The sequence below is a fragment of the Bidens hawaiensis genome, unplaced genomic scaffold (genome assembly GCF_021521415.1).
Source record: "Bidens hawaiensis isolate Kalapana, Puna unplaced genomic scaffold, B.hawaiensis_p1.1 tig00022169_1, whole genome shotgun sequence".
NCBI classification, from domain to species: domain Eukaryota; kingdom Viridiplantae; phylum Streptophyta; class Magnoliopsida; order Asterales; family Asteraceae; genus Bidens; species Bidens hawaiensis.
The window spans coordinates 28,366-56,083 of record NW_027493440.1 but is presented as its reverse complement, the minus strand read 5'-3'; the positions used below and the strand labels follow the sequence as shown (position 1 = coordinate 56,083).

Below are 27,718 nucleotides of genomic sequence, written 5' to 3'. Positions count from 1 at the left end.
GGGACTCTCTCCGAGAGCTGTGGCTGATTATTCAACCACTATGAAAGCCACCGTTAAAAAAGAATAGTTTTGATTTGATATTTTAAATGAATTCTAAAATAATAATAAAAATTTTTAGAGAGAATATAATATGTCAAAACTAATGAAAGTTTAGTAAGAAATATGTTAAGCATGGGAAAAGGGTAGCCTAACCCAATCAAATCCAAAACATTAAAAAAATTGTTTAAATATCTGATTATAAAACGTAATAAATAGCTAACGGTCACCTTATAAGAAGGTGAGAAATTTATAAATCTATGCCTGGAAAGGATTAATATCACGTAAATGCTATAGATAAACAAGTGTCGTCATAGGGAGACATGGATCTACCATCATTTTTAACTAGCTTTGTTGTCACTAACAGACAAATTAGGAATTAATTAATTGAGTTGTAATCCCATGTGTTTGGGAAAAAGAATAAAAAAAGAAAGAAGGAAAAAGTCTTCATCTTATTAGTTACTCATTACAGCATATACAAGATTGTATATAATGAAGGGATTAGTGTAATATAAAATCACAAACAAATAAAAATTATAAAATGGAGAAGGAGAGAGGTGGGAGGCTACTTCTGTTTGCAACTCAGACACTTTGTGTCTTTTTGCTTTTTCATTTGATTTACATTGAATTATTCACCTTTAAGGCCACCCCATCTCAACAAATTAAAAGTAAGTATTACTCCGTTGTTTAGATAAAGATCATCTCATCATTTTCTTCATCATTGATCATAAGTTTTTTTCCAGTTACAGGGAGGCAAACTTTGTCAGAATGGAAGAAGGCTGATCATATGAACACTACAGTTAAGAAAGCTGATCAACACCAATCTCTGCAATATCTTCTAGCAACACTAGTACAAGGTCTCTCTCTCTCTTACACACACACACAATCATATATGATCACTGTCTAACCAGAAAAGTATTCATGCAAGATCATTCAAAATAATAAGTCTATGGAACTAGCCTGAATATTTTCATAGTTTTCTTAGCTTGCATTCTAATTATTGTGTAAAATAAAATCTGATCATCAAGTTCCATCTACATTTATTACACAAACAATATATACACATTAATTGCGATATTAATTTCTTGCAATATTTTTGTGATTTCTTGCATTATAAAGTGCCTGATAAATTAAAATTAACAATCCTGCTTATAATTCCCTTTATAATTTACAATTCTTTAATGTGAATTATATATTATCATCATGAAGGATATATGTCACCTAATTAGAAAGTTGAGATCACGACCTTACTTGTAGAAAGTAGAATAGACGTGTACGTAGTTGACTAAACTTAGTTTCCATTATATATATAAAACTCAAAAAGTAAGACCAGATTATTGAAAATAACCGGCTATCTAGTTCCATGACTTTGGGCTTCTCTTTATGAAAGTTAAATAAGAAAGTTGTAACATACATACTACTAATGTTGTCGGAATCGCCACACAACCAGTCTGGTAACTCTGGTTGATTGCTTTCGAACCTTTCTCATTTAAGCACCCGTTTAACCGATTCACTATCTTTATTTTTTTTTCGAGATCTTATTCTTATTATATTTGTTTAATTAATCCATGTACTTTTATAACATTGCATTCATTTCAAAAGTTATAAATCTATGACAAGTACATAAAATGTTTCACATTGTTATACACATTTAAATATAAATACGGCCGGTTCAATAACAGATCCGGTTACAACAACGTTGCATGCCCCCTTGTTTCTTAAGAAACCGAGCAATGCTTGATAAATGACAGATTGTCACTTTATGCTCATGTGCCTACAAATGGAATACCGGTGAAGTAAAACATTAAAAAAGCCTTGTTTTCAATGACACGCATGATCGCATCAATGTCAACTCCATGTAATTTGAATATTATAAACACGTATTCACACTGTGACAAAAGAATTTTTGGCATTTATTTATTTATTTTTATTATAAATTATAAAAATTCAAGAATATTATATATAGATCCATAATATACCCTTACTTCCCATATACACCATATTAACACAATTTATAATTGATGAAAACAGGTGAAGATCGAACCAAGCTTGATTCAACTGGTTTTGCCTGTGACAACACTTCATGGTCAATAACTTGTGTCACAAACAAACCTGTCAAAATCAACATGACCACAATGCAGGTCCACCTCCCGCCATCACAAACCGTAGATAACACCACCATAGTCGTCCGCCCATACGCCATGCAAGGAAATCCCTACGTTATGAATGACATTACTCCGGTAACCATCACAAAGAACGAGCCAGAACCGCCTAAATGTGATCACAAGCATGAACATCCTGCTGTGATCTTCTCTTCTGACGGATATACCGGTAACATATTCCACGAATTCAACGAAAACTTAATACCATTATTCATAACATCTCGCCTTTTCAAATCCCGCGTGCACTTTATTGTAGTGGATTACAAACCTTCGTTTATTAATAAATACAAGCGCGTGTTCACGCGCCTGTCACATCACAAATTAATAAATCCAGCAATTGACCGAAGCGTCCATTGCTTTCCAGGAGCCGTAATCGGCTTAAAGTTCCACAAATTCCTCGGCATCGACACATCTAAAAATCCCCATGATCATAACTATTCAATGCCAGATTTCCGAGAATTCATCCGACAAACATACAGATTACAAACACAAAGCGTGTTCGACACACCAAACCCGCCCGTATTACTTCTCATTTCCCGCCAAACAACAAGGAAGTTCTTAAATCAAGAACAAATGGTTAACATGATGGAAGATTTAGGGTTTCGAGTGATCATTTCGAGTTCAGCTAAGGAGATGTCGGATATTGAGACCTTTTCACATGTGATAAATTCATGTAGTGTTATGGTGGGAGTACATGGAGCAGGGCTTGCTAATGAGATATTTTTGCCAGATGGGGCTGTTATGGTACAAGTGAGACCACTAGGGTTCCAGTGGGATGTTGATTCTTTTTACAGTGAGCCGGCTCCGGGTATGGGTTTGAGGTACTTGGAATATATGATGGAACCCAAAGAGAGTTCGTTGGTGGACGTATACGGTCTCGATCATCCCGTGCTTCAAGATACAGCGTCTGTAGCCGCGAAGGGTGGATACGACGCTGCACGAGAGATGTACTTAGATAAACAAGATCTTAGATTAAATTTAAGCAGATTTAGAGAAACACTTGTTGAAGCATTGAGACTTGTTGGACGTGTTACAAATGTTGCAAACATTTGATTAATTTTATTTGTTTTTAAATTATTGATTCAGTTTTGTTAAAGTACTTATTTATAAATAAGATCTTATGTTATGACATAAATGTAATTTAAATTCTTTTAAAGGTTACATGTATTTAAATTATCAGATTTTGTAGGACCCTGTTTTGTCAATTAATCTTTTGTATTTGTTTTGTCAATTTACAATGTATTAATTTAGCTTGTTGGTTTGTTTGTTATATATTTGAATCCGAGGCCATGTAATATTGAGCTCATTGGGCCGTGAATAATAGAAGTAAGCATGGTATTGCTTCACCTATAAAAGATGAAGCATGCACATGCTAACACAACCTTTTTGCAAAAACTCTAACCTTATCCTCTCACCAACTCTCTCCCTACTCTTCCTTTCTTTCCATTTCGGATAATAGCAAACACTCACAAGATCCGAGATCTCGGTTGTTTACTAGTGATATTCGCTAGCTAGTAAGTGAGATTTATTCAAGAACTTTGTTGTTTGATCCGTTCTTAGGACATACAATTGGTATCAGAGCTTTCGGCTCTACTAGTTGTAAATCTTCAGTCACAACCTTAGATTTTGGTCTTGTTTGAGTGTTTAAGACTTGTTTTCAAGTGTTTGAAGTGGGTTTCAGGTTCATTTGTAGTTGTAGTTGTGTTTTTAAGCTTGAAATAAATGTGTTGAAATGTTGTTAAAAGTATTCGGGTTTTGGAAAGTGTGTTGTTTGTGTTCTTGAAAGTGTTTAGATTCAAGAAGTGTGTTTGGTTAAGCTTGGAAGTTTGCATTTCACAATTAACAAAGTGTTCATCAGGTTCTTTGTTAAATTAATCGAGTTTCCTAAAATGGAAAAAATGTGTACTTGTGTGAAAATTGTACTTTCTGGAAAAACCAATCGAGTTGAAAACCATTCGAATCGAGTGTGCAAACCAATCGAATTGAGTTCACAAACCAATCGAATCGAAATTTGAAACCATTTGAATCGAATCACAAACCAATCGAATCAAAATTCTATTTGATTCGATTCATTTTGCAATTCGATTCAATTCGATCCGTTTACCATTCGATTCGATTCCTTTTGAATTTGATTCGTTTCAACACATTCAATCCATTTATACTAGGCACATTTTGACAGAAGTTGTTGAAGACTGTTTGACATGAATACTGATTTGCAAGATGATGACTGATCTTGAGACGTTGAAAACATACCTCATATTTGAAAATGAAGTCGGAACCACCAATAAGCCCCGAAAGCTAATCAACTGGAAGAGCAATTTTGAAGTGTTCAATAACTATCTAAGAATCAATGGCGTTGCTCTTCTTAGATCAACTGAAGACAATCCTCACCAACCCATGCACCACTATGACTGCTGATGGACCAGTTGATAAGCCTGTCACAGCCTATGATGATGATGACAAGAAAATGATACTTGATGATCAAAAGGATTATGGTACCTTGATTGTGTGTGTGTGTGTGTGTGTCACTTGAAATCTCTCAAACGTTGAGACAGCACACTACTGCCAAAGGACTTTGGGATACTTTGGTTGATAAGTTTGAAGGAAATTTGGAGATGAGAAACAGTTAGAAGGCAATGTTGAAAGGTGACTTCAACACATTCAATCATATCCACGGAGAAACTGTTGGAACTCTCATTAACAGGTTTGAGACTTTGGTCACCAAGATGAGAAGTGTTGGGTCGTTTATGATCAAACTGAAATCAATGACAAGCTGCTGAACTCTTTACTCTTAGCAACGTTATCACCATCAAGAGAAAAACCAATCTGGACAGAACATCGTTGTCCGACTTGACTTCCACCATAAGATCATTTGGAATGGATCAGAAACTCATATTGGGTAATCATATAAGTTCACTAAATCATGCAGGAATCTCTACTAGGTCAAGAATCAACACTGCTTTTCTCAACCAAGCTCATCCTACAGTTCATCCCATCAATGAGGTTAAAGTGTTTTCTGCTCAATTTCCAGAGAATATTGCATTCAAGTCCACAATGGATCAGAAACTCATATTGGGTAGTCATATAAGTTCACTCAATCATGTAGGAATCTCTACTAGGTCAAGAATCAACACTGCTATTCTCAACCAAGCTCATCCTACAGTTCATCCCATCAATGAGGTTAAAGTGTTTTCTGCTCAATTTCCAGAGAATATTGCATTCAAGTCCACTGCAAGTCAGCAACCATTATCCAGTTCATGTTCATTTCAAGAAGTAGTAAATAAAGTTGTTGAACAAGCTCTCAAGGCTCATGGGATAACAAAATCTGCTGGTGGGTCATCCAACTCTACTCCTCAAGTTGATGACTTAAATGTTGCATTGTTTCGTGCATTCATGGAAAGTCATGAGGAGTTGTTGCATGGAAAACTCCTACCTCCTTCATTCCAACAATGAGACATTCTCGAAATCAACAAGAAAGATCTCAAGAAGATGGACATCAACAACCAGATGGCCATGTGTAACACCCTGGCTTAAGCAACCCCGCTTGAGTGTAACGTACATATTGCTCAAAACATATGTGACAATATTATCATTAATTAATTTAAACATCAATACACAAGTTCAAAGATAAAGAAATACAAGAAAAACAAGTACAATTTAACTTGTCCATTTATTAAAATACCCTAAGTTATAATGTCTTCTTCGAGTATCATCTCTAATAGCAGTACATGTAGCATATATATATATAATAAATTTAACTAAAGGAATAGTTGATGGGTTCACACAAGTTTTGATATAAATATGTAGAAACCATACAATTCCATGAAACTTGTGAAATAATAGCGTAAGGGTCTTTTCGGATCGGGGGTCCCTTTTCCACTCGAAACAAAATGGTCCTGGGTGCAAGGGGGTATGATCATACTTATTGAGGATACCACGTGCAAGTAAGTTTTGAGCAAGTAATAAAGTAAACACACAATTCCATGATATGAATTGTAGTTTGAAAATATTAATAACTAGGCAATTGATTTTGTAGGATATATATGTTACCCCCCAAAATGTGTAAAAGCGTTAATAAGAGGGTGTGAGAAACTCACCCGTTAACATACAAAACATTCACATACTTACATACATACGTATCCAAAGATACATATACATACTTAGCTTTCTACCTTTCTTCATACTTTCATACCTTCATACATACACATATGCATGCATTTCATTCAATAACCTTTGCATATATTATTAAGGTATGTTCCCTTCATTCGCAGATATTATTAGGGTCTGTTCCCAACATTCGCAGATATTATTAGGGTATGTTCTTTACCTTCGCTCTACCATACTTTCATACTAACATTCATATTATTTCGTAAATACCTTGCTTTATCATTCATTCATACACAATTACATATTCTGAAACTTACCTCCCTTTGGCGATACGTGCAATATCCGAAGATCGTTCACGTACCGAAAAGCTTTCATCCATATTCACATTATAATATCTATCACATATATTATCCAAGCATACACTTACCACTCGAGGTAAGTGTATTAACTAATCACATTGAGTATGCACACAGCCCCGAAAACATAACAAGGAAAGGTGGCTAGAAACTCACCTAAACTCGGTTACGTTCACCGTTAATGGTTATTCCTTTCTATAGCTGTGCGCGACTAACTGTATAACAATTGCACGTATCAATTAACTATCACTACCCATATCAAGTTTCTAGTTTAATTATAACCCTCAACGAACGGGGGTCCGGGGGCATCGCCCCTGGCAGCAAGGTTCTAGGGGCGAAGCCCCTAGCGAGGTCCAAGGGGCAGAGCCCCTGGCTGGGGTCGAGCTGTCTTAACACATTTTTCATTAGAATTCTAATTTATTATGTTATTTGCTAATTCATAAAGTTTGAAGGCTTCTTTCTACTTAATTCATTTTATTATAAATCCAGGGACCCTTCTGTCATTCTTTCAAAGTCTAATTCGTTATCCAGTTCCTTACCGAATGGGGCTTATTCGTTACTTCTTAACGAATGGACCTTTATAAGGAACTGGTCTTTATAACAAACTGGCTTTTACAACGAACTGTGGGTTCATTCGTCAATTCTCTGTTAACAAATTGCTTAACGAATGAAACTCATTCGTTATTTTTCCTTAACGAACTGACATAACGAATGGCAGTTCATTCGTTATTCTTTTCTTAGCTAATTCGTTACTCTTCCGTACGAATTACATAACGAATTACAAAGCATATTCGTTACATGCGTCTAGAGTTAGGTAAGAGAATGTCATAAACATTCTCTGAAATTCCTTCCTTGTACGCCGCCTTACCAGACCCTCTTTCCGGCGATGCGGCACCGGAAAACTGGGCGGTGGCCGGAAAAACGTATTTTACACCGTTTTTCGTCCCGTTCGATACAGATCTGAGCTAGGGTGACCCCTAAGCTCGTCTTTTGATTGGTTTACACCCGATTCCATCCGGATCTCATGACTTTAACGATTGAGGGTGTCGGCTCGTCGTTTTGCGACTAGACCTAGCAGGTTTTGGTCCATATAAGGTCATATTATCATTATCTCATGTCGGGATCGTTCTTCTTCTTAGTTTCGGTTAGAGAAAGAGAGAAATATGAGAGAGAGCTTAAGTATGTGTTTTGGGTGGTGTATGGAATGGATGAGAATGAATAAATAAATGGATACTTATGGCATTTATATCATGGGCCATGGGCTTAAGCCCATGGTCTTTCTTCCTTCCTTATTAACCCAAGTCCATTACCCATATTTATTTAACACAACACAAGCCCAACTCATAATAATTAATATTATTATTTTATTAACCGAAACGAGAAAACGGGATGTTACTTTCTCCCCACAATCGAAACATACCACTACCTTTCTTTTGCAGTCGGCTTCAACATGACCCAGTTTCTTGCATAAATTACATACGATGGTATTTGGGGTCGTTGACATCTCCCAAAGTGTATTATGCCACATGTTTTACAAATTGGATGATTATACACGCATGCTCCTTCCCTCTTTTCTCAACTTTCTTCACATTACCTCCAACATTCGACCTTCCATCATCTTTCTTCTTTTCATCCCTATTTCTGATCATCCCGTCTATTAAATACCCAGCCAACTCCATGGCTGATTCAGTTGTCGACGGCATATGTGAACGAACCAAATCACGGACCTCGATTGGTAGTCCGTAAATGTATCGTGTCACTTTATTAATTTCGGGAGTGACCAAGTGAGGTACAATCCTACAGTACTAAAGAAACTTAGTATTATATTTCTTGAGATTGGTTTCAACAACTTTATGATTCCAAAGCTTGGTTTGTATCTGGTCGATTTCATTGATTGAACAAAATTTCTTCAATATCATCTCCTTAAACGTGCCCCATTCCAAATTATACAAGTTCTCTCTACCCTTGACTCCAATAAGGGTATTACACCATTCCAACGCCTCCCCTTTGAACATTTGGGAGTTATATTGAACTTTCTCCCTATCCAGACACTTACTTATCAACACAATGGACTCCATCTCGTCCAACCATCGGAGGGTAACAATTGCTCAATTATCCTAGTTAAATTCCTTTGGGTTGTATACTTTGAACACTTTAAAATCACAACCTTCTTGTAATTTTAGTTTCTTGGTTTTCTCACGAAGGTCGTTCTCGGCGGTCGAGCCTTGATCACTTACTTCATTTTTCTTTTCCTCAGATTTCTTTTTACTTTCTTTCTTTTTCGTCTCTCTTTTGGTTTCTTTTCATGAGTTTACAGTTTCACTCTTGCTTCGACTACTTCGTTTGTTCGAATGAGGAGGAGTTCGGCTAGGATCGTTTTTCAAGATTTCATAGATTGGGTGTATAGCTTCTTTTATTAAATCGCGAATACCGAGCACATAATCTTGTGGTATCGCTTGTATATTTTCCCCGGCAGTCTTTTCTTTATTGTTTACTTGTATTTCCGGATTACTTTGAGCCTTTCCTTGTTCAGTCATGCTGTTACATGAATAAGACAAGGTTTTAGAAGAAAAGACACACCTTTATGTTACATTATTTTTTTGTTACATAAAGGAAAATACAACAGTATACAACGATTTATTACAAACATATATTTCTTAGTCTCTAATCCACTTTTTAACGAGATTTTTCATCTTATCACATTTCTTAACTATCTTCTTTCCCATTTTCTTTTTATCCACTTTCTCGTTCCGCAATTCGTCCATCACCGAATTAGGCAGGTTAGGATATCCCGTTGGTGCAGACTCAGCTAGGAAGAGATAAGCGCTTTCCCTTAGATAAGAATGTGGGTTTGCAACGTATGCATGCATTTCCTCATTGGAAATATTGTTTGTATAGAATTCCTCGATAGGGTTTGCTTCCTCGCGGATCTCATTAGCTTGCTGGGAGATTGAAGTTCTCGGTCCTAAGTATGGAGGAAAGTAAGGATTTTCGTTTTCCTCTTCTTCTTCCTCGGGATCCTCTTCCGAGTCATATGGATTTTTTTATTGGTGCTTGAAAGGATATCTTTTCATAGGGCATGGGTAACCCTCATTTTGGTTTTTGACTCGTTCCTGCAGTAGTCTGCGGAATCGAGTGTTGATAGTTCGGCGATGGCGATCCAAATTGCCATCCCCTTTAGTCAGAGTGACATTTCATCCAACTTGACGATTCTGAATCAGTTTCCTGCTTGATCTTACTTTGGACTTCTTGCTCCTCGGAAGGATGGTAAGATGGAATTTCCGATGGATAGTACTGAGGAATGTTGTCGGCAGTATTGTCAGAAATTTAGATTGGACATTGCTGACTTCCTGGAAGATACACGGGTTGGCTTTCATATGGTAACGTCGAATTGATTGGTTGATTTTGATTGAAGAAGTTTGTGTAATAACTGTTACTGCTCGCCATATTTGATGGTTCGCGAATGAGTGCTGGTTTAGTTCGAATAGCTACTCGATGTCTATGACCAAGATAGTTAATATGAGACATATGCACTTAGTTAGGTTTAGGGATAGGAAGTTTACCAATCTTATCTTATCCCTAAAAAATAATAACAAGAGGTTGAATATATTAATTTACATTGAAAATTTATTTGGGAATTAAATACCCAAGTATTGGTTTACAAAATATGTGTTTCATATTACAAGGATGTTATATCAAAAAAGGAGTCATCTTGTAACGCGCTTCTGTCTTCATAAAGACTCCAATCCTTGCTATTGCTACTAATGCTTAATTACCTGCAATGGGTTGAAAAAATACGTCAGCTATATGCTGGTGAATACGTATGACTCTATAAAACATTTGAATAACAGTTACAATACAAATATAGTTTTCTGTACATTCAGCAAGTATTTCATTCTTGAGATTTGTACCACTATCCTACACTCACAAAAGTGTTCCCCGAGCCACGTAGCCTCTAATGGAGAACTAGTTATGAATGTACTGTTAGCCCGCGGCCACGTAGCCTTTGACTGTTTAGACTAAACAGTTATGTTTGGATCCAGACACATGTGTAATTGGTCTGAGTTACTTTTATATTCTACTTTGTATTATAACGTTTTAGAGATCACGTAATCTCATGTAAATGTTGACTGACTCTTTAAGGCAAACACTCGTTCATCTTATCGAGTATAAATATGTTTTGACTGATTTGTAAAGGTTAATGTATTCACTTGTACCGTCGGTGCGTTTGAAACCTTTCTTTGATTGAGAATGATATTAACCTATACATAAATAGGTTTGTAGAAATATTTGAATGGTGTTTCTTGATTAAGCTATGATTGTTAAGCTTAATCTTGAAATCATTTATCTCTTTGATTGTGAATGAAAACACTTTGTTTTATGTGACGTTTGATATAGCATACTTTGGCTTAATAGATTATAACACGTTGGTGAGTTTCTCCAGGCAAGTAAACGGGTCCCTCGGGTTGATTGAGATTACTTTTACTTAGGCAAGAAACTCACTACTAGTGATATCCCCCTTACAGTTTACTACATGCTCGTCAAAATATATCTTAGTTAATATTACTTCATTAAAAAGTAACTTTTATGAAAACTTGTTTGTGAATGCTTATAAAATACTTTTAAGGTTAAAGACCATAGCCTTGATTGATGTTCAAGCTATAATCAAATATTTTAAACATACACCCTACCTTAACACGGCTACTCGAATGATAATAAGAAAAGAGTAACGACTGGATAGTAGGATCTTGATCTACTCGCTTAACTTGTTCGGGACTTCATTACTTGCACAAACTTCGAGAAAACTAAACGTCGGGTCGTCACGACAATCGGGCACAATTCCCTAGGCTTATGTGTGTGTGATTGAAGGTGTTTTGGGATGATTTGGGTTCAATCCCATAACTGCCTATTTATAGGCAAATTCTGTACCCGATCGCAATACGCGATGGAGCATCACTCCTTGTCATCGCGTATCACGGCGCCGCAATTTATGTCGCCTTGCCACATGGTGACACGTGGCCTGTCAAATTGTGCCACGTGTTGACATGTGGTTGGACACGTGTCCTAGTTACTTAGCGTGGTCATCGCGATACGCGATGACCTCGTTGGTTAGGCCGTAGCGTATCGCTATGCCGCCTATTTCTGGGTTGATGTGCAAGTACATTGCTATATGCGATGGGTGAATTCACTAACCCATAGCGTATCGCGATGAGTCCATATTTTCAGATTTTACATTTTAAGTCCCTAGACTTATAAGTTAGTTCCTTTATGGTTAAATCATATGATGTATTTTACGCGGTGTTACAACATTCAATAGGGCCGTAAACTTAATATTTGTTTGCATATGATCATCCTGTTCATTGACTAGAATTAATATAATTTAATGTTTACTTTCAGTGTATTCATTATGTTGTATGATAACTGATAACCCAATCTGGTTTCAAATGTTTCAGTCAGGGGTGTTCATCGGATCGGATAACGGATTATTCGGGTTATTCGGATTTAAAAATTTTTGGACCCTATCCGAAATCCGATCCGATCCGAATTAGGAAATTTCCTATCCGATCCGAATCTATCCGAATTCAATTTGGATCGGATTCGGATAATATCCGAATAATCCGAAAATATCCGAATAATCCGAAATAAACCTAAAAAAAATTCGTATTTTTTGTTCCTAACATTTAATAGTTTAGAATCACAATAAACATACAAACCGAAAAATACGAATTACTCTTAACACAAATATAAAGTTTAAACTTCAAATAATAGTTTAATAAATATACCAAACCGGAAAATACCACTAAAAACATGTTTTTTATTCGGATTAAACGGATATCCGAATAATCCAAACAATCCGAATTTTTTCAAATTCCATATCCGAATCCAAATTAGTTATTCGGATATTCGGATTGATCTGATCCGAATATCCGAATAAGAATTCGGATCGGTTTATTTGGGTTTCGGTTTCGGTTTGGATTACGGCTTTTTCGGATTTCGGATTACTTGAACACCCCTAGCCTATTATACGCCAGTTGAGTATATTTTCATTTTGCTTTAATGTTAGATGTGCAATGTGCTGGTTTGTTTCTTTAAGGATAGTATGTTTTGTATTCATTTTATGTATAAAACAAGAATCCATAGGCCAATCGTGCTCAAGAAGTGGGAACCAAGGATCAAACACGTCTTTTCAAATGATGGGTCCTTGGTATATGATATAAACCTTTTGAGAAACCTATTATGGACGAATCGATTTCAGATCATACTTTAAAACGGATCTAGTTCTCTGATATGTTATCGGTGATTGATATGTAATACGTTTATGTGAAGTGTGTGTGTTGAGAGGGAATTTGAGCAGGGTAACGCCACTCTGATAATTATAACTCACACATTGTTTAAATTATGAATCGGGTTACAAGTATATATAGAACATGAATCCCATTCGTTATACATCACATAATGAGTGGGTATCATTTGTATTCAATCCCTAACATAACTTAATAGTATAGCAAATAACTCATTCGTTAACATTCCGAAACGAATGGTACATAATAATAACAATTAGGCTCATTCTTTAAACATCCTTAACGAATGCCCATTAAACAGAACGTATGGGTTCATTCGTTAAACATGCTTAATGAATGACCATATAAATACATGAATGGACTGGTAATTACGAAAGTGCTCTTTTATATAAATAAAGATTAATTACAATATAAACAAAGACCGAGATGACCAAAACAATGCACTAACAACCCCCCCCCCCCCTCGTCTCGTGCTCTTTGTATTCGATCAACTGAATCTCTTCATCTTCCAGTCTGCACAACTATGAACTCCAAACGCTTTACAAAACATGCACGACACATTTAAATTGCATAGCACGATCATAACCGTTAATATCAGGAAAACGGGTCTCGCTCTTATATAGTGTGTCGTTGTCAGTCTCCGACAAATTAACTAGCCATATCGGATCGATCACCCGTATAAACTCAATCTTCAGTCCCGTATCGAGTACTATAACGGCTTCACCGGTGCGGTTGTCATAATAACACCGATTGAAAGTCATGTAAAGACTTTGGGGGAAAGTCTTCACAGGTACTCGTTTCATCGTCCTCGATGGCTTTACCTTCATCACAAACTTCCTCCAATCGTTCCTTGGATCGATCTCGTCGATGTACTTTCGTGTAGGAACCTGTGGTTTAAAAAACTTGAACCCTTGACGTACCTCGAATAATAAATGACGATAGAACCAATCTTCCATTTCGCTTTTTCCACGATTTTAAAACGGCCTATTTGCGAGTGTACGCACGTCCCATCTCGGTAAAGTAAGAACATCTGCAATGTGTTGATAATATTGCACGCCATGTTCCCACTTTATGATGCATACCTTGAGATCTGAGTCATAGAGCCAAGAAATGATGTCACCTTTGATGGTCTTTGATGCTTTGAATGTCGTCATTTGGTGTGTTGTCGCGCGAGCCTTGATTTGCCTATCCATTTCTTTCTCCGAATGCCTTAACACATCAATGAGCTTTGAAAACTAGCCTCATTGTGTCCAAACATACCATCAAGGCCAGTTTTTCTTCGATCCCGACCCATTATCATTAACCTTATCCTTCTTCTTCTTTCCAAGACGTTCTTCAACTGCTTGTACGTGTTCAGTAGTGAAAAATGGAATACCCTGATATGTATTAGTACGTGTGTACAAATCAAGATGCTCCTCATATGTCACATCTTCAACCTCGATGCCATCAAAATTAAATGGCATATCCCGAGACGGGATACTCGTATCGAATCTAACCTCATCATCATCTATCACTTCCACATCCTCCTCGTTCTCCAACGCGTCCAATTCCTCATCGTTTAGACCAAGCAAGGTTTGTCGAAACACATCTTTTTGTTTTTTTATTTTTCATTACATATTGGAATTGTCCGGATCGGTAGTCGTGTAAACAGCTCGTGAGCAATTTGAGATTGCCATGCTTTTCGATTCGAGCTTAACGTGACCGAGCCTAAGAATGGGCTCGTTTAACAAATGAGGTTTGATTCTTGCATAGCTTGAAGTGGATTTTGTTATTTATTTATTCAATTTCTTTTATTATGGACATTTATATTTAAGGTGATTAGAGTATTTCAATGTTTCATATAACATGTTTAGCTAACTCACCTATTCCAAGCATCTGTATAAACCTTTTAAAGAAAGTCTACACTAGCTCTCTAGAATGCCTGGGTATTTTGATAAACTAAATTTTGTTTACCGGTATACTTTATGAATGTTTTAAAGTTTAAACCTTATTGTGTTTTAAATATTATAGCTACATTTTTTTGGTGCAGCAAACGGAGTTGCAGCCTTGCAGGTTATTGGTGACTCATGATGACTCTAGCATAATGCCAAGCTGCCTTAAGAGAAAACATCAGTGGTAGTGTTACTTTGAAGCCCGATTGAGCGTGTATTTAGTGCATAAGAGTTTTCAGTAGAAGTTTCAACTCAGATTTTAGTGCATCCTAACGTGGCATCAACATCAAAAGTATCTGCACGTCTGCTTCTAAAAAAACGCATTGCAAGCACACCCGAGATTTGGATGTGGAAGTATTTAGTTCTATGGATGATGGAGGACTTATTTTATCGGGTATATTTGTGTAAATTTTAAATCTTTTTGTTACTATCAATGATTTTGTAATGACTAACCTTTTATTATAGTGAACAGATGGATGCTAGAAAAATAGAAGGTTAACAGTTGACCATTCGACTTATTAAAACCGTTGTTGTAGGAATGAATTCCATATCGTTAATTGAATGGTAGATATGTCAGCAACACTTTTGAATTGGTGTTGGTTGGTGACCTCATTATGCTTCTATCTAAAGAGTTGTCATGTAGTAAACACGCAGCCAGAAGTACAACGTGCCCATAGAATATTATTACTTTTTTAACTTTTATTACCCGTAAAAAGTTTCGGGTGATCAGTCAGGACGCCCATCGGAACGTGCGGGCATTCCTACTTGTGATTACAAAATAAATTTTACTTTTTAAAAATGATCTAGGCAGTTTTATGTATTTAATATACATTTTTACTGAGTTTCAATTCGTTTGGCGTGTACATTCATCATCTTTTTTGCCTTTTGAAACTACATGTTTGACCTGTTAGAGATAAGAAGATAACCTCAACTGTAATTTCCATATAAAAGTATTAATATCTTTTTTTGTTTTTAAACTTAGGGGAACAACAGCAAGCAGTTGTGACGGATGAGCAATGCCTTTCATAGGATCTGCCCGTTTTTGTATGAAGTTTAGTTTAGTTTATTTTTATGGTTTCGTTTCGTTCTTTTAATATGTGATTTTTGATCCAATCAGACTTGGACCGATTTACATTTTTTAGTTTTTATTTTTTATTTCTCTTTGGTTTAGTTATACACACCCGCATTTTGGTCAGTTCGAAACTTGTTTGAGGACATATTTGATGTATTTCATTGACTACAACGATGTGCAAATTGTTCGTGCGTTACCTTCACCTCTACTTGTGAACAATAAACATGAACTAGAAAAGCTTTTTATTGATTTATTTTATTGTATTCTAAAAATTATAAATTAAGGGGCTACTTGCAAATGAAATCGTTACTTCAAACAGCATACCAAATCCTTTATTTCATGTGCAAAATATGTTAGTTGTTAAACATGTGATTACATTAAACGTTTTGCTCATATTGTACACCCGCTGTGAAGTGCGGGCTCTTTTACTGGTCTTAATAATAAATATTAATATCATCCTTCTAGAACATATTCTTTCATAACCGTTTTTCTTTCCTTTTTCCCGCTCTCCTGATCTCCAAATTCTAGATTGATTGATTCATGCCCATGGATGCTATTGATTACATAAATTCTCTTCGTAATGATCACCCGGAGCTCAACGACTGGTGCAACACGCTTTACGATCTCTATCAACGCAAGCTATGGCATCAACTCACCATCAACCTCCAACACTTGTTCTGTCTCCCCGCCCTCCAGGTATAACTATATATTGTTGAAATTAGGAGGCGTTTTCTTTATCAATTGGAAATATGTATACAATTTTGAACTTGTAATACATTTGCTTCAAATTAGGTCAAGATATTAGGTGTTTGTTTATCACCTTCTCATTTACTTTCAAGGCAACTAGGTAACCTAATTAATTCAACTGAAGTTCGTTTATGTATCGTTTGTGTCTGTGTGTTTATCTTCGTTTAAATTTTAATAAATGCACAAGTAGTTATATAAACATACACAGAAACATAAAAGGGGCCCGTTATATATAAACATATGAGGGGCTTGTTTATGTTCATTTGCTCGTTTATGTTTGTTCAATTATGTTCGTTTAAGTTTCTTTGTGTATGTTCGTTTATGTTTGAGAACTGCTCGTTTAGGTTTTAAACGAACAAACAAGAACATGCGGAACGACCATGAACAAAATAATTTGTTCAATCATATGTTCGTGTTTGGCTAAAGTTAAATGAACGAACACGAACATGCTGCCATTCGTGTCCGTTCGGTTCGTTTACAGGCTTAAACCGAATAGTCGAAAAATCAAGAATATGTTAACAATATTAAACTCAGAATATAGTAACTAATAAAAAGGACCAAATGGATTATTGATGAACAAATACAAGTATATAACTCTGTTCGCGCCCTTTATTTCAGACTGGTACTGAACTCATAAAGCTATATGATAACTTCATCATTCACTTTGAGACCGAGGTCAACCCTCTCAGGCTTGCAGAGTTCGCTGTTATAGTCTCTCATAAGTACCTAGATAAAGAAGCCGCCATTAACCATCTTAGAAGAACGATCGAGAAGCTCAACTCTGCAAACCAGAAGCATATAGAAGGGCCTATACTGTTCATTAGCATGCAAATAGCCGCCATTAGTCTTGGAAAAGGAGATTATAAAAAGTGCAACAATCTTATTGACATTGGTAAAACTATACTTGATAGCATCACTGACATTGATAGTTCCGTATATGCGCATTATTATTGGGTAACATGCCATTACTGTATTTTTCTCCAAGACCCTGTTGAGTTCCACAAGAATGCTATTCAGTACTTGGCATATGCGTCAGTAGAGTCTCTGTCAGATTCACATAAGCAGGTATGCAGTTACGTTTATTGCTCGCTTTGGTGCATGTTTATCTTTCAAAATATATTTAATTATTTGTTGGTGCATTTTCATATCATTGGTAAGTTACACATGATTTTGAAGATGAATTTGTTCTAGTCTGCATATATGTGTCTATGTAACATATAATCACAATTCTTTAAAATGGATATCTAAATGTTGTGTTTTGCATCATAGTATATTGCCTCTCATATATGCATCACTGGGATGGTGGGAGATAACATTTACGACTTCGGAGAACTACTTGCGCATCCAATTGTGAGTATTATCTTCGTCTTCCTTAATTATGCTTAAACTTTTACTAAATAGCCATCGAATATGGTTATTTAATATGACATCTACAATCATGAGATCTAATTTCATAAGATCTAAATTTTTTTTTATATATCTTTCTCATTGAACATTTATGTTTAGGGATATGAATATCCATCACCTCTTCGGTTGATTAGGAATATTTAAATCCTTAATCAGATCTCAAAGAAAGCTATTTTTTAAGGTAAAAGTTTGTTTATATTCCTTAAACTGGTTAGTAAAGGTAAATGAACTTTTCAAATAATAATAGCATGAGAGGTTGTAAACTTGTAGTAATTTGTAAATTACTAAAATTGATGTATGCATCACAATGTAGATCAAAAGCACAAGTTACAAACAAGAAGTTTAGTGGTTTACAAATTAATTATCTTATCAAATTATTTCTCCTAATTATAATAAAGATATTACAGTAAATCATTACTGATATAACTTCAATTTTGAAACTTTTGCAGATAAAGAGTCTTCTAGGGTCACCATATGAATGGATCTACCAGATTCTCGAAGCACTTAACTCTGGGAATCTGGTTCATTATCAAGATCTATGTACGACTCACAAAACTTTTGTAGATTCTCAGCCTGCTTTGGTAAAAAACGAGAAGAAACTTATGGAGAAGATCAACATTCTTTGGTTGATGGAATTTATTTTCAGGTTTTCCATATAAAAGTTTACACCTTTTCGTTTATATAATTAAAAAACCGAATTCTTTCTATATATTTTACTTCTTTCACTTGCAGGCTACCGCCAGAAGACAGAACTATCCCTTTGACCAACATTGCAGAGTTCATGAAACTTACTGTTAAAGATGTGGAGCATCTTCTTTTAAAAAGCCTATCAGTAAGAATTATATTATTCGATATAATCTAATTTTGAGTAAGTTTATTAGGAGACTGTCTGAATTAATATAATTTCAGGTTGGTCTTATTGAGGGGATGATTGATGAAGTTGATGGAACAGTTGATGTATCACGGGCTCAACCGAGAGTTTTGGGAATGAGTCAGATAGAGCATTTGAGACATCGGTTGGCTCACTGGTTGGGTAAAGTTCAGTGGGTTATAATATCAATGGAAACGGGAACACCCGAGTATGTTGTTCTTTAAGTCACGTCTCATGCAAACCTGTGTAAGCATCCGTACAGAATTCCTTTGTATACATCACACGGAGTTCTAAGTCGGTTAAAGCATATAAACAATCTGTCATATTAGAGTTCTGACTCAGTGAATGCACATAGACAATCCTTTTAATTGTTGTAATCTCTTCATAAAGGTTTTGTTATTGTTGTATATGTTTATAGTTGTCAAAAGTACATTTAAAAAAATAAAAAATAGTTTTTAACTCCTAACAAATATATCTAACAATACAATATTTACATTAATGAATAAGTTTTTTAAAGACTAAATTCATAATTTGCATATGCAATGGTTATATGTTTTCACAAATAAGCAATCAAGAGAGAATTACATTAATGTGATTTGTTGAAAATTTAAAATGGAATATTTAAACTCCCAAGTGCATAAACACATTCACTAACCCTTATGGTACGTCTCTTCCTTCTCATCATCCCACTTCACTATCTCCCTTATGTACTTAAACGCTTCATCAACAGTCACACGGGCGCTTGCCACACATACAGCTTTTGAGTGGTCAAAGATGCATACAAATCCTTGAACTTCACCGCCACATAATAGTAGGCTTGGTGAGCCAGGTTAATGTTATTGGTGTAGGGTCGAACCGGGCTGAAGTCGGTGAACCACTCGCACGCACTTAACGGGGTTTGCTTCAGTTTCTCCTCGAAAAGGTCGTATTTGTTTAGGATCAGAACGAATGGGGTGTCTTTGAAATTAACATGGGTGTTTGACCTCCTTTCGCGTTTACTCTAATGAGTTGGTATCTAACAAAAAGAAGAAGAAGAAGATCATTAATAATAAGTCATGGCTTATAATATATATAAATCAACTACTGGTAAGAATTCGGTTGGTAGCATTTCGCTTCGTTATGATGCCAAAGTTGGTATGCAACTTTATAAGATCTTTGGTTACAAAAGTAAAAGTTATAAAATCTTTGGTTGCAACAAAAACTATATAGAAAATATTGGTTTATATTGTGGTAATGTGGTCCACACCTTTTTAAACAAAACTTATGGGAGTGAAATTCAGTTGGTAGTATTTAGGTTTGTTACGGTGTCAACGTTGGGTATATCTTTTTAAGATCCTCGGTTTCAAAAGCAATAGTTTATAAAATCTTTGGTTGCGGATAAAACTGTATTGAAAATATGGGCTTAGATTTTGGCCTGCAACTCTTTTAACTAATCTTATGGGACTGGAGAAAACTTTTTTTCAAAACTTATAATACATATTTTTTCTAATCAAACATAAAATAAAATATAAACTTATTAAACTAATGTTGTCATTATCTTGCTTGCCCCCTATGTTATATTATGTGAAAAGAATACCTATAAAAGTTAGCTATCTCGCTTTTTAATAGAAAGTAAACTACACACCTCTGCTTGTAAGCATTTTAAAGAGAATAACTAAATCATGACGATGTTACAATCTTGTAGTTGTATTATTTTAAATTAATTACTTATTCTTGTACTCGTATCTTTTTGGCCAGTATATGTACATATATTAAAATCTTTTTTGACCCAAAAGAGTTAGTTTACCCAAAAACAAAACAAAAACATATAACAAAAATGGGTTATATTCATAGTCAAATATTTACACTATCATTTTGACTCTCGTCAAAAGTCAATGCTAGCTTTAAAACACCTAAAACATGTACAACCTATACGGGCAAATCAAACAAACAGTTTATGAAATTTTATTCTCATCATTTTAACTTCTGTCAAAAGTCAAAGACATCTTCATTATTTGACTTCTAATACATGTGGCTGCCGGTCACATTGAGATCCATTCTTCATCCTAAAAGATCCAATTCTCTCATTTATTATTGGCAAACATCATTTATTTGTTTTCCCAATAATAATAATCTAAAATTGGTTTTTCCGGTTCATTTTTTATTTGGTTTTGGTTGATAGAAAAAACCAAACAAAAAATTTGGTTTCTAAAAATAAACAAATAAGAAAAACCCGACGGATTTTTAATTGCTTTGGTTATTTTAGTTCAGATTTAAGCCAATTATTTCCAAAAGTCACTTTTGACACAGATTGTCAAACTTGACATCAAAATCAAATTTAACCAATAAAAAGTCAAGATTGACAAATAACTTATGGTTAGTCAACAAATTTTAACAGCCAAATATCTAAAAAAAACATACTGCAGATTGTGTCTAAAACCTTCATCATCCATATGTGATCATTAGTTATCTTTCTACATGTTTAAATAGGATAACATTTTAACACAAAGTACGATCAACCATGAAAAAAACCAAGATATTGAAGTCCACATCATAAGATAACTCAACTTTTGTGACTCTGCTTCTACCTAGCAATAACATACATGTGTATACATCATAAAAAAATATTCACATAGAGTGCAATTTTAGACTCTTTGGCATAAACAAGATTAACATGTGATGCCATGCTAACTTACCTTATCAGTTGAATTCACCATGGATCGCATGTCGTAATTTGTATGCACAAAAGATGTCAACTTTAACTGGTTAATGCAAGCACACAACATCACTGAAACACCTGACAGAACTGAACCAAACCTGCATAGCTTTGAACAACAAAATGAGAATGCGTATCCTGCCTCAACTTCACTGTAAGCTTTCATAACCCACTAATTGATTCTATTTATGTGAAAGAAACACAATAGTAGTTTCAATTCATCTGTGTGAAAATACAAGAAGTTTAGTTTTATAATAATGCTAATGGATTATCTTTATATAACTTGTAAAGAAGGATATGTGTAAAAAGTTAATAAAATCACATAATCTACTTTTAACTACCTTCTAAACTGTTCTTTTCTTTGATAAAATTTTTATAATCATATATACAAAACTGGGACTATACCTGTATATGCGTTCAAAGGTACAAACAAACTGGCCTCAGAGAACTCGATACACGAAGAGTGATTACAACATAGATCAAATTTATTATCTTAACAATACACAAAATGAAACAATTCGCGTACATGGTTCTTAATGTAAGCAACAAGAGAGAAGAACAGAAGAGATAGGCTGCAAAGAGATGTTGCGATGAACAATCACAATCAAAATTGACAAAAATATACGGAGTATATGAACCGGTTGATATTGTTTTGATGATGAATCAGGATATGGCTGCAACATTGCCCTGATAGAAAAGGACTGACATAAGTTCCAGCTGGGTTTTATCGAGAAGAATCAATTGATCGGTTGTCGACAAAAGCTCAAACCCTAGGATCCCTACATGTGATTTAGGAACTGAAGATGAGGTTTTAAAGCATACTTCAATTGAAACGGATTGGGGTTTCAAAGGGTAAACCATTCAATTGAAGGATATTTGCAAAGGGAATTCAATATCACTGGAGCAATGAATGCAAAACCAAACTACCATAACAGCCCATGCTGGACTGGAGTATTCAATTATTAAATTTAAAATGAGAGAGGGAGGGAGGGAGGGTGTGGAATGGAATGCAAAGGTTGTGTATTACAATGTAGTTTATATAGATAATGATATAAAAGTTTAAACATGTTTACTGATTTTTATTTTATTTTCTTTTGCCCAAAATATAATTAGATTTATTAACTGAAATAAGTTTTAATCGACCCATGAGCAAAGCTGGTGGCTAACAGAATTAACCAAATTGTATTTGACTAACCAACAATGCTTTTAACCAAAACTGGTCGGTTTTGAAAAACTAAAAACCAAAACGTTAGTTATAATGTTGGTTTTGGCTCATAAGCCATAACCGAACCAAACCATGACCACACCCAATATTTTCCTCTTGAACTTATATATTATTTATCCTATCAATTTATTTTTCAAAATAATTTGAATTCATCACAAGCAACAAATTTTTTCATTTTATTTTTATTTTTTTAAACTTATTTTGGTGCATTTAACCAAATAAATTAAGGGCAATTTTGTGAGTGAATCTGGAGAAAAAATATACATATATACCTAGAAAGAGGTTGTGATTGATCATCAAGACTGTTGGTAAGTGATAGTATGCATGTATGTATGATAGAAATGTCTTGGACATGGGACTACGGTCATCAAGGGAGAATTCAATAAAAGCCAACCCATTTTCTTGGGTTACGCTTCAGCATATAGTATGTCATGCTGGGACGGTTCATATTCGTTGCTGGAAACCTCAACCGCCTGAAACCGACACAACAAAATATCATAAACATGTTTGAAAAATAGTAAATCTTATTGCTATAATAAAATGGAATCTAACATTCGGATGAATTGTAAGTCAACGGATTCTCGTTTTGTCACATCATATGACAGAAAATGAAGATGTTGAAACAAGGTTTTTTTTTTAAAAAAAAAGACTATTGGGGCCGTTTACTTATCATGGGTCGATTTGGGTTGCGTTCTATCTCTATTCTCTAATGGGTCGAATTCAAATGAATAAGATTATAAAAGTTAGCAAAAAAAGGAAATGGTCAAAATGCTTCCAATTGATAAAATAATAAGAAACAAAAATAAAAAGTCAGCAAAATGATGGAAATGGTCAAGCAGGTTGAATGCTTGTAACATCCTGAAATTTCTAAGAATAATATTATATATATATATATATTATTTGTTTGTGATGGAAAAGTTTACTTGAATTAGTAGAGAAATAATAAAAGATTAAGGATAGGTGGAATAGTCTAATTAGATGGAATTAAATATGGACCAAAAAGGAAAGATGGGCCTTAGGTCCATGGGCTTAAGGGAGTATAAATACCCCTTAAACCCTAATCCTTTCCATTTTTATCTCTACACCATAGCCTACACCTTGAAAAACACACACAAACACTATCCTATAACCCGAGCCAAGATCCGAAGGTAACAACCCGAGCTTGTTGGTGCCAGAACGTTGTGACGAACCAAAATAACTTCAAGACAAGCTCGTGTTCGTAAACCGACTCGTTTAAGGTGTGTTTAAAACGGAAACTTGTTCATTTAGGCGTAGATTCATTTGGGAACTCTTAGTTCTGTGTGTAAATGATTAAAACGAATCTAACGCAGCAAATCTCATTGAAATTGGTTAACAATTGATGGGTTAATCGAGGGTAAATGAGCCGTAAGTATAAATGCATAAATCGCACCCTTAAAAACGTGAAATTTGGAAAGTTTGATGATTGGGGTTTGTAGGCGCTGTATAGACGAATCTAATGATACCAAACTCGTGTTATTTCATCATGTAATGAAGGTTTAATTGCAGATCTGTGAGGGTTGACTGCGCCTGTTCTTATCGATTTTGACTTTGACCCCCTTAGTCAAAGTTTGGATAAAAACATATGCTAATTCGTTATAATGAACGGATCAAGATGACGAATCAAGTAATTCGTTACTCGCCCGGTTCATTATGTCAAGGTAACGAATTGGCTCACTCAGTTCGTGACGTCAAGATAACGAATCAAGTGATTCGTTACTCATCCAGTTCGCTATATTAAAATAACGAATCAAGTGATTCGTTACTTACCCAATTCGCTATGTAAAGATAACGAACCAGATGACGAACCAAACCATATAACGAATGGAGGAAAATCCCTTAGTGAATCAGGATAACAAATCAGATCACGCGCAGAAAACGAATTAGGTTGTGTTAAGATAACGAATTAGGCTTAATTCATTATAGCGAATGAGATGGAGAATTAGATAATAAATTAAAATCCTAATGGAAATTGTGTTAAGACAGTTAATGAAAATAAAATTTTTTCACGCTGACCTGGCAGCTCGACCCCAGCCAGGTGCTCTTCCCCTTGGACCCTACTAGGGGCTGCCGCCCCTAGAACCCTGCTGCTAGGGGCGTTGCGCCGGGACCCCCGCTCGTTGAGGGTTCTAATTATACTAGAAAGAAGATACGGGTAATGATAGTTAATTGATACGTGTAATTGTTATACAGTTAGTCGCGCACAACTCAAGAAAGGGATAACCATTAGCGGTGGACGTAACCGAGTTCAGGTGAGTTTCTAGCCCCATTTCCTTGTTATGTTTTCGGGGTTGTGTGCATACTCAATATGAATGTAAATACACTTAACTTAAGTGGTAAGTGTATGCTATATATGTTATATATGATAGAAGGTATGAATGTAATGAACGAATGCCTTTCGGTACGTGAACGATCTTCGGATATTGCACGTATCGACTAGGAGGATGATTGTTAAATGATTGATGTGAAGAACGCCTAGAGTGTTCGTATGCTACGATGTAATTATTGTATATGTGAAACATGTGTATGCAGGTACATGAATGTTATGTGAGTTCTACGTCTGACATAGTAAGTTAGGATGGAAAATCCCCTAACTTCTATTAGACTTAGTTGTGGCATGTGATGGCGTAGTTAAGGATTGTGGGCCTTATACGTGTTATAGATGATAGATGAGAACGTAGTTAAGGACTTTGGCCTTATACGTACTTTAGATAGGAGCCAGCATAGGAAAGGACTGCGGACCTTATACGTGTTGTAATTGTAATGTGGTAGCATAGGGGAGGACCGCGGACCTCGTACGTGCTATGAAATAGGTTGCAACATAGGGAAGGACTGTGGACCTTGTACGTGTTGTTAAGGTGGGATGGTATAGGGAAGGACTGTGGACCTTGCACGTACCATAAATGGTGAACATAGGTAAGGACTACGGACCTTTTTCGTGTTTACGACCTTGAGTATAGGTATAGACGGCGGACTATGAACATACTCTCGGTGGACTGTAGGTAAGTGATAATATGCATGTATGTATGATAGAAAGGTAATTGGTTAAGTATGGATATGTATCTTTGGATACGTATGTATGTATGATATGTGTACGTATTGTATGTCGCCTGATTAACTAGAACTCACTCAGCGTAGCTGACTTTTAGTATGCACGCAGGTTAGTAGAATGAGGCAGCCGGCTTGAGTGGGACAGATGGCAGATGAAAATGAGACTGGCATCTGAAGAATCAAGATGTTTTAATGTTAACTGAAGTTTATTTTGAAAGACAAGAATTTTTAATTAAGACAAGTTATGAATTATTATTTATGCTTTATGAAAGTTTTAATATTCCGTGAAAGTTTTATCTAACTCTGATGTTTAGAACCGTGTTTATGAGTAAATCCAACGACCAAATGTAGAGCACCGGGAACGGGTCCTTACAATGCTTTATATTAGGAGTGTTCAAAATTTGATTCGAATTCGAAAAATTCAAAATTCGACTCGATTCGAATTCGAATATGAATATTCGAATTCGATTTTAAAATATTCGAATTCGAATTCGAGTATGGTAATCGAATACGTATCGAATACGAATTCATAATTTTTTACTCGATTCGATTCGAAATTTGAATTCAAATTATATAATATATTAATATATATTTAATTTATTAATTTGGGTCAAATCCTTAAATAATAAATGTCAAAACATAATAATAAACCCCAATAACTCATACTAATATTTCTTAATTTTGCCAATACTTAATTATGAACTTATTTTCATGTGGTATTGTAGCTACTTTAAACTTATATATATATGTGTTTTAAATTTATGATTTTGATTTTTGAAGTTTTTGAGATTTGAAAACTTGAATCAATTCAAATTTATTCGAATTCGAGTTTCAAACACGAATAGAATCGAATTTCGAATATGCGATGTAATACGAATACGGATCGAATAATCCAACTTTTAAACGAATACGAATCGAATACGAATACCAGCAAAAAATATAAATTATTCTAATTATTCAACTCGATTAACTTGAAAAGTCGTTATTCGATTCGATGAACACCCCTACTTTAAATGAATAAAGCAAAATAAAAAAAGTCAGAAAAAAGAGAAAAATAGTCAAACGGGTCAAAAGTCACCCGAAGTGTTCCTAGCAAGCTTTATTAATCTTTATTTTACTACTATGTAATAAATGGTATTCGCAATCGTGTTTATCCATCTGTTACTATTATGGTCAAGTGGTCAACACATTTCCACCTGCATAAAAATTACTGATTTTGACCCGAAGTCGCGAACCCACAAAACAAAATGATAAATAACAGGCGAAAAATGATATAATAAACAATATACCCAACTCAAAAAGTACTCTGCAACATCAGGTAGAAAATGCAATTCACTTCCCCTTTTATAAGTTTCCTAAATGGTTGGATCCTTCCACACCTCTTCAACAAGCGGAACATCTTCGCATGTTGTAGCCGGGAAAAACGTGTCCAAATCTCCGGTCGCAGTAATATTGAACCAGTCAAAACAATGCTTCAGTCTCGGCTTAAGCGAGTACACACAAACATCACTTTCTTCATCGTTGTCCTCAATGCCTGAAATTAAACAACACATTTATTAATAAACACATTCTCCTAAAGTGTGCATGTATTTATAAATAAGTTGAGATAATTAAATACTTGTCTCGTTGGAATTCTTTTTCATCAATGCTTCTTCCTCAAAATGCTCTCGGCCATCGAGCAATATGCTGAGGTATCTATACATGTTGCTTTGAATCATAAGCTTAATATTTTGCAACT

At 35.2% G+C, this 27,718-nt stretch overlaps 2 protein-coding genes and 1 long non-coding RNA gene across 3 annotated transcripts; 2 read left to right on the top strand and 1 right to left on the bottom strand.

Annotated features, from left to right (window-relative positions):
- Positions 1-577: 577 nt before the first annotated feature.
- Positions 578-3,262, top strand: LOC143564873 (alpha-1,3-arabinosyltransferase XAT2-like). The gene is made up of 3 exons (XM_077052016.1): positions 578-704; positions 786-893; positions 2,068-3,262. Exons 1-3 carry the CDS (start codon positions 578-580, stop codon positions 3,249-3,251), a joined length of 1,419 nt encoding a protein of 472 aa, XP_076908131.1. The 3' UTR covers positions 3,252-3,262.
- A 13,184-nt stretch (positions 3,263-16,446) lies between these two features.
- On the top strand, positions 16,447-19,462 carry LOC143564872 (26S proteasome non-ATPase regulatory subunit 13 homolog B-like). The gene is made up of 6 exons (XM_077052015.1): positions 16,447-16,662; positions 17,332-17,778; positions 17,983-18,063; positions 18,570-18,766; positions 18,853-18,952; positions 19,030-19,462. Exons 1-6 carry the CDS (start codon positions 16,507-16,509, stop codon positions 19,213-19,215), a joined length of 1,167 nt encoding a protein of 388 aa, XP_076908130.1. The 5' UTR covers positions 16,447-16,506; the 3' UTR covers positions 19,216-19,462.
- Positions 19,463-23,270: 3,808 nt separating this feature from the next.
- On the bottom strand, positions 23,271-27,718 carry LOC143564871 (uncharacterized). Its single transcript, XR_013140954.1, has 3 exons — positions 27,599-27,718; positions 27,270-27,514; positions 23,271-23,384 (listed from the first exon to the last, which is right to left on the bottom strand). It is a non-coding gene; the product is annotated as an uncharacterized LOC143564871 (long non-coding RNA).

Bases quoted from the DNA above. Each gene is read 5' to 3' on its own strand.
- LOC143564873 (XM_077052016.1), top strand. From the start codon at position 578: ATGGAGAAGGAGAGAGGTGGGAGGCTACTTCTGTTTGCAACTCAGACA. The intron at 705-785 runs GTAAGTATTACT...TTCCAGTTACAG, and splicing joins CCCATCTCAACAAATTAAAA to GGAGGCAAACTTTGTCAGAA. The intron at 894-2,067 runs GTCTCTCTCTCT...TGATGAAAACAG, and splicing joins TCTAGCAACACTAGTACAAG to GTGAAGATCGAACCAAGCTT.
- LOC143564872 (XM_077052015.1), top strand. From the start codon at position 16,507: ATGCCCATGGATGCTATTGATTACATAAATTCTCTTCGTAATGATCAC. The intron at 17,779-17,982 runs GTATGCAGTTAC...TTTGCATCATAG, and splicing joins TGTCAGATTCACATAAGCAG to TATATTGCCTCTCATATATG. The intron at 18,064-18,569 runs GTGAGTATTATC...AAACTTTTGCAG, and splicing joins AACTACTTGCGCATCCAATT to ATAAAGAGTCTTCTAGGGTC.